The sequence below is a fragment of the Hippoglossus stenolepis genome, chromosome 7 (genome assembly GCF_022539355.2).
Source record: "Hippoglossus stenolepis isolate QCI-W04-F060 chromosome 7, HSTE1.2, whole genome shotgun sequence".
Lineage (NCBI taxonomy): Eukaryota > Metazoa > Chordata > Actinopteri > Pleuronectiformes > Pleuronectidae > Hippoglossus > Hippoglossus stenolepis.
Window position 1 is genome coordinate 26,140,846 of NC_061489.1, and position 15,894 is coordinate 26,156,739.

General features: G+C 44.1%; 1 protein-coding gene across 2 annotated transcripts in view; it reads right to left on the minus strand.

Annotated features, from left to right (window-relative positions):
* The window catches only part of glra1 (glycine receptor, alpha 1), an 86,791-nt gene that overhangs the window by 26,462 nt on the left and 44,435 nt on the right, over positions 1 to 15,894 (minus strand). For both annotated transcript variants that reach the window (XM_035162322.2, XM_035162321.2), the window contains 4 exons: positions 13,709 to 13,776; positions 6,417 to 6,640; positions 3,822 to 3,904; positions 2,951 to 3,088 (listed from right to left, as the gene is read on the minus strand). In XM_035162322.2, the coding sequence (XP_035018213.1) occupies positions 2,951 to 3,088; positions 3,822 to 3,904; positions 6,417 to 6,640; positions 13,709 to 13,776 (513 nt within the window). The remainder of the gene's footprint in view (positions 1 to 2,950; positions 3,089 to 3,821; positions 3,905 to 6,416; positions 6,641 to 13,708; positions 13,777 to 15,894) is intronic.

Here is a 15,894-nt window from a genome sequence, read left to right on the forward strand (position 1 = left end):
GTGTGTGTAAACACGTCCTACGCCCAAACACACAACAAACATATCAGCCAGAAAACAAACGTGTCCCGCAATGCAGAAGAAACCGTGATTAGTATTTCAAACATGACTTTTTCTTTGTGTGTGTGTGTGTGTGTGTGTGTGTGTGTGTGTGTGTGTGTGTGTGCGTGTGTGGGCCCGTGGATGGAGGGATGGAAAGAAATAAAAAGACAACAGTGAGAGAGAAAGAGAGATAAAGAGAATTACTCCCTCTCTCCAGAGTCACAATAGACTGCAGCTAATAAATCTGAGGGAAAACGACACCTTAATTCCCTTTTAAAGTTTGATTGGGAGGCAGCGAGGCGTGTGCACGCTAACACACACGCTAACACACACACACACACATGCACACACACAGAGTACGTGCACAGTCACAGAGGAGCAGCATGGCTGGAGAGTAATGGGCCGGAGATGAGATGAGAAAGGGGGAGAAACAGAAATATGGAAGGAGAGAGAGGAGAGAAAATTGTCCTTGAAGAATTCACATTAAAGAGGTTTGAACTTGTTAAAGTCAGATTTGACAGAAAAGACGCAGAATCTCGTGCAGCTCCTGGTTTAATGGGACGTTAATGGTTTGGTTGATTGTCAACGCTGTGACGCAGCAGCAGCAAAATGTGAAACCCAAGGAATAATCATTTATATAATAATAAGAAACAAATCAACCTCAGAATTAGCAAATAATGCAGAATCTGCCTGAGTCAATATTCTACTTCAGTGTAATAAAATCCACTGGGCTCCAGGTCTTTCAGTTCGTTGTGGATTAAACTGTTGATCCTGTTTCATTTTGTCTTCTGACAGGAAACAGACCATAACAGGAATGGAACACGGTGTAAGATCGACTCTGTGTGGAAACATTTTAAATGCATTTATAACAAAGCTGAGGATTATCTCTTCATTGTGCGTGCAGATTGTGTGTTTGCATGATGGTATGGATTATGTGTGCATTTAAACTGTGCCTGTGTGTGTGTGTGTGTGTGCCTGTGTGTGTGTGTGTGTGTCTGTGGTGCAGAGTCGTGTCAAAGCTTCTCGTCTGGAGGTGGATCGTTCATCTCCTCAGTGGCGACAGGAGACGTCGACCTCAGTGTGAGTGATGGCTCTGAATCTGAACTAATCAGCCAACTGCACACACACACACACACACACACACACACACACACACACACACACACACACACACACACACACACACACACACACACGCACACTTTTGTGTGTGTTGATAAGAACAACAACCGTCTGAGCCAAAATAAAGATGAGAAATACCCACAATGCATCTGATCCTGACGTCGTGTTGTGTATAAAAGTCAAAGTGAGACGCTGTAATGAAAACGACCTTCTGTCCTGTCTGTCGTTTTCTGTTTTGTTTAAATTGAATCTAATTTAAAGACGAACCACAAACAAGAGTCACAGACGAACTCTACAGACGTTATGTGCAGGAGCTGAGACGCACGTTTGCTTTGCACATTTTAGTTTAAGCGATGTAAAGAAATATAATTTAACAGAAACATTTCACGTCGCTTTAACTTCACACCGAAAACTCTGCTTCTCGTTTTTCCTGCAGAAGAACAAACTTAACTTGTTCCAGCTCTGCCTTCAGAAAACCTCCTATACACCCCGACTGTGTATATACTGTATATATATATATATATATATTTATTTAGTGTTTTCTCTGGAGTGTGAATGGTGGACTGGCGAGGTGAACCTGCACAGATGGTTCCAGCCACACTTGGACGACCTGGAGGGAGAAGCAGAGCGTGGCGGCCGCCCCCCCCCCGTCCTCGGATACATTCTCCTCGCTCGTCTCTTTCTCTGCTGCTGCTCAGCTTCATTCACACGACGCAGCTTGTTCTTTACCTCTGTTTTTACCTTCTAGTGCTTTCTCTTAATCCTCCCCATCTTTTCTTTTATTCCCCCCTTGCTTTTCTCCTCCTCCGTCTCCTCCGCAGGTTTCTCTATTTTTCGCCTATACTGTTATTTTCTGCCTTTTCCTTTCTCACGTTTCCATCTTCTCTCTAATCCACTTTATCTTTGACCAATTGTTCTTTTCTCTTTCCCTGTTTCACCTCAAATCCTTCATTTCTTTATGCTGATTCCACTTCTCCCCTGAAAATAAACTTTAAATCAGTGAGTAAATAAAAGCAGTTATTTCGGGAACTTCTCAGAACGTCGTGTTTCTCCTCGTCACTGAGCCGCACTGAAAGTTTCATGATGCAGGAAGGGAAAGAAAACAACATTCGGGGGAATATGTATTCCCACCTCAGTGTCGTTTCCCTGTTATTTCCACATCGTACACACGTTCAAATGAAAAAGAAAATCCCGTCTCTGACTCACACAGGAGTTCAGCAGCGTCTCCAGGAAAACACGCGTCTCTTCTTCTCAAAGAGGACGTGATCACCTAGTCTGGATTTAGATAAGACGCTCCCTTCGTTAGACAGAGTCACAACCTTCGTTCCACTTCCCTCTGTTTAACTAAATCTGGAGACATTAGAGGTCAAATAAAAACCAGGCCTGATGGGTTGATGAAAAGGAAACAGGTGAAGTGAGGAACAGGGAGAGAAGGACGGAGGAAACATGGAGATACGTTTAATTTCATAAGCAGTTATTGTATTTCCCTGCTGGACTGGACCTGATGGATGAATTTCCTCCATTCAACCAAAAAGACTACTACCCCCCCCCACCCCTCCAAAACTATCAGATCTAATGAAACATGGAACAAACATGAAGCTTCAGACTCTGAGGAGAGAAAACGTCCTGAGGGTCGTATCCATGGGAACTGGGTAAAACTATTAAACTGGGTTAAACCATTGTGCTGCTGGGATAACTGGGTTAAAAATAATAATGATATCATATTGAATAAAGAAAGAATAAAAACAAATCGGATCGGACCTGATCAGGGCTGGAAGGAGGCGCTCACCTGTGTTGTAGTGCTTGGTGCAGTAGCGCAGGTCCTTCTCCTCTTTGAGTAGGAACTGAGGTAGCGTCAGGCCGTCGGCCACCTGCACGGCTCCCTTCTCATCCCACTCGAATATGAGGTCGTTCATGGTGTAGCCGACTGGAGGAGAGAACAGGAAACAGGAAGTCAGACCGTTATCACCCGAGTTCATTACTTCCTCCTCTGAGCAGGAGGATGATCGAGCTGCGTTTAAGTGCCGGGGGGAAAACCGGGAAGGTGGTTTGGCCGATCGGGATAAAATCGGTACTTAAGACGTCTTGGTTAGTTTACACCGGATCCGTCTGATCATGCAAAACGAAGATGCAAATTTAAATCCATGAAATATAATCCAATACATACAATAACAGGTATTTTCCTCTGCTGTACACAGACTCTAGTGTTCAAACCTCTGTGCTGCTCCGAGCGACTCAGACATGAACACGTGACGACTGAATTTTTTAATTTTCTGCCTGAACTGTTCACACGAGGACACAGGTTGAAGGGCTCCAGGTTGAAACCGTCTCCGAGTGACGTCGTCCTTCGTTCCAGTTTCTGGACGCTTCCGTTTGAAGCTTTCAAATCAAGTATCAGCGCGACACCAGCGAGCCGTGTGCGCTTCTTTGTTTGCTGCTCAGTGACCCGACAGTGAGAGAACAGAACTGTTTGAAAATCAGCTGCTCTGATTCCTCTCACGTCTGAGCAGAGAATGAAAAGGCCACGAGAAATCTATATCATATCTCTCACCCTGCCAGCTGCTCAGTGACTGATGCCTCCACACACCCTCACTGTGTGTGTGTGTGTGTGTGTGTGTGTGTGTGTGTGTGTGTGTGTGTGTGTGTGTGTGTTTACTCACAGCTCTCCAGCTGCATGATGCACGTCTGGACGTCCATAGGGAAGTTCTTCAGATCCATGGGACAGGCCAAGATCAGTGTTATTCTGCAGAAACACACAAACACACACTTCAATATATTGCAGGGACTGAACATTTCAAACCTGGAACTCAAAGATGTTTCCTGCAGTTAAAACATCTTGTGAGGACAATGGTGGATAATAATAATATAATAGAATATTGACGGCTGGACCTTGGTCTTTATTAAACTAGATCCCCGGATGTGAACGCTGCCATTTTGCACCAATGACCTCATTGGTAGATAGACGCTGTATCGAGGTCCCGCCCATACACACACTCGACCAATCACGGGTCAGTCTCAGCTGTCAATCATGACGTCTCAGCCCGTTTTAATATCATTAAATAACCAATTAAAACCTAAAAGAAACATGAACACTTGAACATACATCATCAGTTTGATAAGAACTACCTAGAGAATGTCCCATCTGCTAACATGGAGGAGGCTGTGTTTGTGACCTTTGCTGCAGTCAGCCACCAACTAAACTATTCATATCACAGGACTGTGCATCTTAAATATGTCCTTTAATACCAGTTAGCGTCATCTAATTGGAAATGCTAATTGGTTTCATTTCTTGGTGATGAATCGTGGTAATCAGGGAGTTTGTTAAAGGTAAAGTTCCAGCTCCATTAATCACCACAACTGAACTAATCTCTAAACTGTTATTTCAGAGTAATTAAAGCCACAAACTAATTTCACTGATACGAACCGAGCTCCTGTTTAGTTCCTGCGGAGTCGGACCTGTCAGCAGGTGATTCCTCCTGCTCCAACACGACACCCCCGCTGTTACGACACACTCGTCCGCTCGGCCCCGTGTACCAAATAAACTTTGCCGCGTCGGCACATCGGTACAAGTCCCTGACAGAATGCTGAATGTGTATAACACCCGTGGTGTCGTCTTTGCAGATGCTCCACTTTCTCACAGAGTAAGATTCAGCGCCGGGGTTTCTGTCGGCGGCGTCGTGACTGTACTCGCCACATGCTGATGCAGTTAATGCCTTGCTCGGCTCCCCTGAGAGCTTCAGGGGGAGTTGAACCTCAAACACTGCAGGTGCTGTGATGGGGTTACAATAGAAATCCTACATATATCTTGCAGGATAGAAGGTGACCTTGAAACTAATAAAACAAAGTGAAAATAAAGAAGGAAATGCAATAAGGCAGTGGAGCCTCATGTTGTTTTTTAGCTTTTAGCAGTTTCTGTTTCTACATCTGGATCTGATACTGAGGAGAACTTCAGAACGTGATGATTCCTACATGAGCTTTAAGAAGCATCTAAAGACGATTGTTTTAAAGATAATTTAGTTTCCTTGAGCAGAACAGAAGTGAAAGCAGTGAAATCACGTGACTCTGCAGGAACAGAAGAGGAGCTGGAGTTCGGTTTATATCAGTGAAATTAGTTTGTGACTTGAATTACTCCTTTACTCAGATTACCACAATATATGACAAAGCAATGAAACCTCAGTTATTATTAAATAAATATGGACGACATGACAGCTCCGACATGTGGAGCTACAACGTCTTGATCGCCCCCTGGTGGCTGGCTGCAGTATAAGTCATGAACCTCGCCTCGTCCAAGTTAGCAGAAGGAACATGGAACAAACTAAGAAACTCAAAGATAAAATGTTTGCTCCTGATTCCGATAACTTTGGTGCAATAAAGATGTTCTGATAAAGGACACTCTCAGATTTAATCATCAACAAGACGCCAAATATCTTAATTGTTTTTAAATTCTGTATCTCTTTCATAAATACATGATGATAAAATCCCCACTGAGCAAATCATATTTAAAAAGAATCAAGCTGATCAACCGAGCGCTCCTCCTGATGTTGTCAAGCTAAAAAAATGAAAGTGCGGCATTCATCCCTTCCTCCTGATGATATTTGTTAGGGGCCAATCTCTCTCCTCCTGCTGCTGGACATGAAGGTGAACACTGAGGTTGATAACGGATCAGACTCGCTGCTGGAATACTAAGAGGCTGAGTAGATTACCCCGGCTGCTGCTGCTGCTGCGGCTGCTGCTGCGGCGGTGGCGGCTTCTCATTCGCCCCTGAGCAGAGGCAATAACAGCGAGGAGGCAGCGGCGAGCTAAAAGGTTTGTCGGGCTGAAGCCGGCCATAACTCTGAGAGCCTTGGAAGGGATGTTTTTCAGATACAGAGAGAAAAAGTGGGAGGAAGTGGAGCCGGGGAGGAAATAAAAACCTCTGCAGCAGAGGATGAAGGTTGTGGAACGCAAGGGACAGGAAGTCAGAGCAGGAGGAGTCGGTTCCAAACATCCCTCCTTCATCTGTTCATCTGTTTCTATCATGTTTTTATAAAGGAGATGTATTCTGCTCACATTCAGGTTGATAATTATGATCTGTGTTGTAAAATGTTCAGAAAACACGTGACTTTCCTCAGACTGTCCACTGCTGCAGCTCCTCTTTTCAGCCTCTGTCTGAAACCTGCTTTGTTCGGGGGTGTGACAGCTGGACTCGCTTTGCATTATGCAAATGTGGTAAAACGTGAAACTCATAAAAGAGCGGGATCAAACCCCCCACTCACCGTATGCTGTAGAGCACGTTGCCGTTTTTCGAGATGCGCAGCAGCTTGTTGTCGGTGGTGACCTCGTGGAAGTTCGCCCCCTTCTCGTTGGCAAAGAACAAATCAGGTTTCCAGATGGAGTCCAACATAGAGGGGTCGAGGTCCAGCGAGTCGTCGGGGTACTCGCTGTACGCCAGCCGGGGGTCGTTCCACTGCTGCCTCAGGAAGATGTTCACTCTGTAGTCCTGAGGAAGAGACGGGGAGACAACATGTTGTTAGAGGGAGAGAGAAGTTCAGTGGAGCTCATCAATGTGTGTCGTCAAACTGAAGTTGTTTTGTTGATTTGCAGTGTGTTGAGCTCTCTCTCTCCACCATTGGTATGATTATCATTATTGTTAGTAGTTTATTAGTTAATAGTAGATTTAATTTGTCTTGAAACGCTGAGTTACGACCGACTCATCTCAGGACCAGTTGCAAACTGCACAAGCATCCAAACCACAGGAGCAGGAAACCGACCAGAATGTGATGCAACAACCAGACAAACTGCTTGTTTCACTTAATCTCAACGTGCATCATCTCCTCATCTTCTCTCATGTTCATCCATCCCCACTTCCCTCTGCACCTACGACCACCACAGCTGCTCCAGAGCTCCAGGGACGAGAGGGAAATAGATCCACCAGGGAAATTCAATCAAAACAAAACAGGAAACGATGTAAAGCATGAATCCAGGAACAAAGCAGGGGGATGTAAAAGATATTTGCAGGAAGAAGTTCCCGTTAAAACAAGAGGAGAGACGAGAGTAAAGAAACGAGCCGTGAAGGGTCACTGCTCTGCTGACTCGAGAAGCTGTAACTCAGAGCGAGGAGCGGATCGACAGACACCAGCAGATGTAGAGATGGATGATGGGCAGGATTGTCACGGTCCGGTGAGCAGGTGGTTATGGGTCTTCAACCATATGTCGCTCTGTGCTTTGTGTGGATGTGAGAGACTTTACTGATCACGACGAGTTGTGGCTCGCGGCCTCATCTGAGATCAGTTTCTGCCTGCGAGACAGTTTTCTGCCTCAGATCCTCCTCAGCCTCCAACACCACAGACTAAATCTCTCTATCCTTATTGTTTTACTGAGTCTTGGAGGCTTTTTGCCTGATAAAGCACTTTTTTAAAAGGTTTATTTCGAAAGTGCTACAGGAATACAGAGGTTCTATATATAGACGTGCAGACGGATGCGAGTCCTGGTGCCGAGCCGGACGGCAGCTGAAGGTCACCGGGCTGCTGCTCCCTCTTTAGTCTTACACGAGGAGATGGAGAGATACAAGCGTCAGGGAGAGATTAACAGAAGATGGAGTGTTTCAAACACAAGGCCCCTGACGTGGATGTATAGATCTCAAAACTCCTCGCAGATCCTACAAGGATTTCTGCAACAATCCTTCAGGTTATAACAGGAGAGACTCTTTATTTCTAGGGACAATACTATTATTATTATTATTATTATTGCCACGTGATCAATCCACCAATGTTGTGACAGTCAGCCACAAATATCAGTCTTTATTCTGCCAGTTTGTCGTTGATCTTTCTTTACAAGCAAAATGTCTAATTTCTGCACTTTTATGATTAAGATGATTATTTTTATTACTTTATTTAAATAAACATTAAATACAAAACAGATGCAAAACTTCTTTGGTTTCAACATCTTATAAATTCCACCTTCAGGATGACACAGTTGTTTTCTAAAGACATTTAGAAAATGAGAAATGAATCCCACAAAAGGTCCCTCATGAAAGTTTAATGACGTCCATTATCGTGAACAATAGAAAATGGAGGCAGAAGTCCTGAGGTGAGATTCAGTTCAGAACCTGGAGCCTTAAAGCCTCATGGGATTTACTGAACATCTTCAGATGTTTGACTCTTGACTCCGCTGATCTTCACTGGACTGAATCAGACGTTCACGGATTCTGATGCTGGTTTTAAAAAGGTTTCCGTTCAGCTGAAGGAGGTTAAATCCAGAATCCAGCAGAAACAAACCTCCACCAGGAGGATTCAAGACCTTCAGCCTCCACAGTTTAACTGAGGATCAATACGTCTCCTACAGGTCGGACTGTGTGGGTCTGTGTGTGTGTGTGTGTGTGTGTGTGTGTGTGTGTGTGTGTGTGTGTTTTGGACTGCTCTTCTATCTCATATTTTTAGTTTAAAAATGTAATTATTCCAATTATTTGTTGAGTTAGTTACCGTGAGGTCTGACTGTCTGCGTGCACGGTGACAACTTTATGGAACGATGGCAAACAGACACACACCCAGTGAGAGATCTCCTGCTAATTTGAGAATTGTTTAGAGAATTATTTTTGGTTCGTTATGAATCTGTGGCACGACAAATTACAAAATGGCGTCGGCCACAGTCTGGATAACGAACAGGAAACATTGATTAGACGGAGAGAGAGAGGACGTGAGCCTGAGTGGAGGCAGGAGCTGTTTGGGACTGGAACATTAGTTTATACACATTTTTAGAAATTATATTTCATTGTGCGTTAACAATAGTTCACGCTTCTCTGTCTGTATAATCTAAAATGGCTGCTCACACATAGTTATAGTTTTTCCTTCTGTGTCTTGTCCTCGCTCGTCTCTGTCCACACATGTCGTCGATCAGCTGTTCGCTCAGAGCTTCACTCCTCACTCGAGGTGTTATTTAACTCGGCCCTCCGTCGCCCTAATTGTCAATTATTCTCAGAAAATAGAGCTCGGACACTCGGTCCAGGGCGAAGTCGTCATTAGGCCTCGAAGCGTGGACCAGGAGCACGAGGCGGGGACGAGGTGCGGCCGCGGCAGCAGGTGGCATTTCCACATTTACCACGTGAGACATCCAGTCACGTGGCAAATCAGAGTGTCGGCGAGAGCCCTTCGCCGTTTATCAATGTTTATTAGACTGAATATCTCACATGAAACAAATGAGCTCGACCTTTCCTGAGTGAGTCGCCTTCTCGCTCCAGCTCCACGAAATGATAAACAGGCTGAAATGGTGCAGAGACGAGGAGAGTGAGTCGATGGAGGGGCAGACGAGAGGGAACAGCCATTATCTCCGTTTCTCTTGGTTTATTTCGAGAATTATGCACAAAGCAGATTTTCTTGATTTCAGTGTCTTATTTTTCTAATTTCTAAATCTTTCCCTTAATGTATTAGTTATCTAATTTATTGCTTTTTAATTGGCTGGAATTATTATTTTGTGGTCTTGATTTATATTCCCTCAGAATTTAATTGAATTTCCTCAAACTATAATTTTCGTTTTTTATAAATTATGTTAAGTATTTACAAAATATAGGTTTGAGTTACGCTTTTGATGATGCAGTTGTAACCAGATCTTTTATAACATTATAAAATATTACACATGTATCAGCGTTTAACAGCTGATCTGTTGGGGGTGAAGCTAACATTGACTTTTTATTTAAATTACAGTTTTTTCTTTATCCATTTACTTTAGTTTTATTGAGATTCACTTGTATCCGTTCACGTCTTTGTACTTTTGTCTGTTAGTGTTTTATTTTCACATCCCATTAAATCGGTCTAAACATGTAATGGTTTAACTGGACTAACTGGTCAGACTGCGGACGGGGGTTTGGTCCACAGAGCCTCGGCTCCTCCAGGCTGCAGATGGACCAACATTAGGGGCATTAACCAGCGGCGGGGGACGGACGCAGCTGCACTCGAGGACTCAAACGAGGGAGAAGACGAGCGATTCCAGGAAGTAATGTAGATTTGAGGAGAACAGATAAGTGATTCAGATATTTTGAATAAAAGCCTGAACGCTCCCTCCCCCTGTGGTTCAGCGGAGAGCTGCAGCGGGACGTCGGCATATGTGCAGGTCTCCCAGGACGACTGCAGGTTCATGCTCGAGGTTTAATATCCTGACATGAGGCCATTGGACTGTTAAGTGCTACCCAGAAATTGCCATCCACTGCTGCCTCGCTGCTATGAAACCATTAGCAGAGGAAACGCTGTACTTACACAATAGCACACTGATTTCAGCATGTATTAAACTCAGGCAGCAAACCAAGCATGAAAGACTGCAGCCCTCCTCCTCTTCCTCGCCTCCCTCTTCCTCCTCTAACAACAACGACAACAACTGCAACGTCGACACGCAGCAGCAGCAGCAGCCGCCATATTCTCATTCCACGCCTGCCGTGACATCCTGCTGCTGCTGGATGCGGCTCAGGTAGGAGGAGGAGGAGGAGGAGGAGGAGGAGGAGGAGGAGGAGGAGGAGGAGGAGGCAGCATCTGCTCTGCTCAGAGAGGAAGGTGAGTTCTTCACCTCAGAATAAACCACCAGCAGCAGCAGAACACTGGGACGTTCACAGAACCACAGATGGAAGACGTGGAGGAAAAGACGCCACAGATTCAACCCGTGTGACCTGCTGCCGAGTAAAAAGTAAAACTATGAGAAACAGTCCACGGACACATTCCTGTAAACTTTACCATTTATGTAAAGGTCTGATTTACATTAAATACATAAATGATATATTATATATACATATAAGAAGTCTACGAGTAGTTACGTTTAAAAACAACTCGTTTGCAAAACAGCAATTTGCAAATTAACAAATGTTCATGAAGCTTTTCATTTATTCATTCGTTCAAAAAGAACATTATCTCCACCTGCAGCTGCTGTTCATATCTTAAAACTGTTAGTTTTATCTATTTCAACATTGGTTTCAGGATTTTATTAAAATATAAATAAAGTCTAGTTAAATGGATGAAACGCAACTTCTATGAGACACGTGGCAAAAATATTTTCCATCTTTCTTTTGTTACTTGAGATTTTAAAATTACGTAACTGATCTTTGAACTTTACTTTGATACATCTATTATAGCTTCAATAAAAAACATGTAGTACTTTGTAATTTGTCTAATTTTCACGTTTTAACATGTCTACCATTAGCTGTTCGGTTGAGTATTTAAATAAAAAATAATATTTTGTCGTTTTCACCTGCCGCCATTGCTTCTTTGGAAATCAGGTTGTCACAGAAAGTCTATTTCGTTAACTGAGTTTTATTCTCTTTCTTTCCCTTCGTACGCATGCTGTTATTTTTGGGGAGACAAGGTTGAGTCAGGAAGTCAGATTGATAAAAGCTGGAGGAAAGTACATAATGTCTCTGAGAGAGGACACGCTGACCTTCTCAGAGACAGATGGAGAAGACACGACAATGGTTCAGATCTATTTGTCCAATAGAGAATCTCCACACGAGTAATGGTGACCACTGTGACAAGGAGAGATTATCTACGTACTATACACTTAAAGATTATATAGATCTCATCTTCCTGTTTGCAGCTCAGATCTGCTGTTAGCTCGTCGACTCTGTGTTCAGCTCATCAGCCTCGTCTCAAGTCCGGTGTCCACAACAAACACTCCTGCTAAACACGTCCTCCGTCCCCCAGGGGGGAAACCTAATTCCTTCACACTGCGAGATTCACCTGAACATCCACCGATATCGACAAAAGCTCCCAACGGAGCTCACAGCAGGAGGCGAGAGAACAAGAGGGGGGGCTGAGGCGGACAGTAATACTTTAAGTAACACTGTGTAAAGCCTCTTCAGCTTTTCATATGAGGGCGAGAGAGGGAATCAATGGGCGCAGAGATACGCTTGTGTGTGTCTGTGTGTGTGTGTGTGTCACAGAGGTACAGAGACATAAAGTGAGAAAGAAGAGGGAAAGAAAGTGTGGGGGGGGGGAAATCGAGATACAAAAGGGGTTGCACGTCTATCTGAGTGTGTGTGTGTGTGTGTGTGTGAGAGAGAGAGAGGGGGAGAGAAAGAGAGAGCGAGCAAGCGAGCGCTGAAACAGGAATAAAGCCGTGTACCGCCGGGACTTGAACAAGCACTGCGCCATTCTACCAGCTCCATCTATCACCGTGCTCCAGCCCCAGCAGCAGAATGAGGTGTGTGTGTCTGTGTGTGTGTGTGTGTGTGTGTAGTCCGGGCTTAAAGTGAGAGCTACACACTGCAATGAACACCAGCACTGCATCCAGGAGGAGTCGTCGGCCTCCTGCTCGCTCTGCGTCGCTCCCACTTTAAAAATGGATTCACCGCTTTGATAAAAGCTGATAAATCCAATTAGTGCAGGACTTCATTTAGTGAGATAAGAGCAGCAGCGACTGTGGTCCTCCGTGTGTGAGCACGCACACACCAGTTACCACTTCACACTGGGAGCAGGGCTTCACGCAATTACATCTATTCACAGAAGGGAAGTCAGGTCCGCGGAGGCAGATGATTGATATCACACATCGTCCAGCAGCATCCTGGACCAGCATCGATTTTTATCAAGAAAAGATCCAGTGAGATAGAAGAAAGGAGAAACATCCAAGGAGGAGAAACTGAGGAGTGGCACCTCCTTCTGGAGCTGCAGCTGTAAACTCCTCTCTGCATAACCACCCTCCAAGTTATTTCTTTAAACAGCCGATTTAAACCAAACGCTTTTCTGGAAACGTAACAAACCAACATTCATGGAGAGGTGTTGAATAAATGTCCCTTTTCTAAATATCCACACCTTGTTGTTCATGTGTTTTGTTATTATTATTGTTGTGTATTTGTAAACTATTAAAAGCAACTCACTGCCACAACAACACAACACACAACCTGTGAAGCTGCTTCCAGACGTGACCTGGGGCTCAGTTCTCTGGACTTCACCCACAGCTCAGGTCTGAAAACAGATCATATGGATTTGGTGAAAACGACTCCGGGGTTTTTTCTGTTTTTAACCACGTTCATGTTGTCGTTCATGCTGTCGTCACAAATGCAAACACACACACACACACACAGACAGACACACACACTGCGGTTCAGTGTTGCCATATCTGCTTTGGGCCGTGTTGCTCTCTGAAGGTTAATGGTTCAGTTATATTAACACTAATGGATTTTCCGTGTAATGAATGAGCAGAAACTCACGACAGCCTCGCCGCCGACGCGTTGTTATGCAAATGGTGATGCGCTTCAAATGAAGTGTTGGAAACGGGAGACGGGCTCAATGAGGCGGAGACATTTCTAAACACTCGGAGGGGGCAGACGGCTTTTAATGTTTGAAAGGAAATAAAAAAAGAAACTTTGGATGCGCCGAATATCAGCGTCGTTTCAATTAATCGCATTTTTCAGAGGAAAGAAATGACTCGGGCTGAAATGGAGCTGCGACGAGATGTGACAGTTTCTATTAGCCGCCCAATCATCCACATCTACACACACACACACACACAGACACACACAAGTGATGCATAAGTAATGACAAACACTGCACATCACGTTGCATTACAGAGTCACGCTGAGAATAATTGAGCTTACCATTGTTGTTTCGGCGATGGACCCAAAACTGTTGATAAAAATGTTGCAGGTGACGTTGACCGGCGGACCTGCAGCGGGCGAGAAGAGAGGGAGACACACGGAGAGAGGAGGTAGAAGAGTTTAGAGAAGTGGAAGTAAGAGAGAGAGTATTTTCTCGAGTTGTCGACTTGTGCGAATGTTCGACAGGCGTTCGATAACTTGGTCAGGAAACAAAATCCGTCCGAACTTTTCCTCATAGTCAACAAATATGACTTCACGCCTGATGAGGAAACTTTTGAACCTGTCAGTTTCAAGCTGGAGGAAACTTTAGACGCTTCAATCATGAAACATCTTCACTTTATGACATTAAACAGTTACAGAAAACATTATTATCTCATAACATCCGAGAAATGTTTTTAGCTTCTGAATGTTCAGAAGTTCACCAGCTAGTCTCTAACTTTATAAACTTTTAACTGTAAAACCAAAATAATGAGCTGAAATGTTAAATCTTCATAAAAAAAAACCCTTCTTCTGTGGGTTTATCACAACAAGCCTCACTTCTCACTCTGCATGGATTCATTTCATCTATTGTTAATATGATAAATATGATATTTACTGTGAGGAACCTGCACACGACAGACTTTCAGCTTCTCAAACCCACAAACAAAGCTTCGGTCGTCTTGGTTGTTTCTTTGTTGACGAGCAAAATTAATATTTGAATCCGTGCAAAACCAGCAATGTGGGAAATTCTGTCCAAAAGGCCTGAGATTCTTTCATCGAGCTTCGAGATGCAGCTTTCCAAACATCCAGAGTCATAGAAACAGATTTTATTCAGAAAAACTTATTCTACAACTGAGGGTTCTGCAAAAATGTGATAAATGGATAAAACTGGTTATTTGGTAATTGGTCTTTTTCTCAAAGGTCAACAGGAAGAAGAAGTGTTCAACGTCTCTTATGAAACATTATCTGATAAAGAACATTATATTAGTTGAAAGTGGATAAAAAGATTGAACGTGCATTTGAGATTCTGCTGCCGAACCTTGTTTTCTCATGTATTTTGTACTGTGAGTGTGATCGTGTGTGAATCTCCTTCATTTTGTTCCCGTGTATGAAAGCGACAGAGAAACACTGAAGACAACAGGAAGTTAAACAAAGTGAAACCGAGAGTCTGGGTTCTAGCGGCCGAATAAATGAGCCCGTGTTCGCTGCTTTAACGCTTCATCAGTGTCCAACGACGTGACAGCAGCAGCAGCAAGTTTGTTCCAGAGTCGCTGAGAAGGAGAAAAAAACGTGTAAACATCTCATCACAACCTGAGGAAATAGAACGAGGAAAAATCTATTTCACATCCGCTCTCCAGACTTAAAAAGAGCCGTGGGTCTGACTCCGAGTGTCATTTCAGAGGAATCCATCACGACAGAAGCTCCGGCGTCCGTCCGCTCTCCTCTCAGAGGCGGGACGCTGCATTCAAGGTGGTTTTCAGACGAACCAGTCAAGGTGAAAGTAAATAGCGTTCGGGCCTTTTTTCGCGGCGGCTCCATTGATTTGCTGTATTACCAGGTTGTACAAACACAAATGCGATTACTTGGCGGCAGGAGCGGCGACACGGTGAAGAGCGTGGAGGACGGCCAAACCCACAGACGCCTTTTCTCTTTCAGGCGCCGGACATGACTTCGGCCTTCAGAACTTAATCTGCGTCTCTGAATGTCCTTTTCCAAGAAGGCGAGAGGTTTGACCCGGAGGCGATCGACCCAATAAGCCGCAGAACATCATTAACTCAGCTCAATGAACCCAGAGATTATGACACAATGTTAATACATCTTTGTTACATTCAAATAATTAAAGTGAAATGTGGAAAAAGCTGAATATCACTTTCAGCTTTTGTACGATTTGCTTTGATTCTGTGTTTTTTGCTTTTCCCATTATTTCTCCATTTTGCTGAGGGGAAGGAAGAAATGAAGTAAAGTTCGGGAAACACATGAACATCATTTAAGCCTCAAACTCGAACTCCTGCAGCTGTTAACGTCTTTTTCCACCATCTCTGACTTTGTTCCTCCGACCTCGCTCAGAAACTCGCGTTGTGCTTTTTATCCTCGGGAGGCAGAGATGCTCCGCTCTTTGTTTGGAACATTAAAGATGCCGAGTGGAAAAAAAAAACGCAGCCCAAAGAATCCTGAAGGGCTTTGCATCGTTTAGGGAGATAAAAACT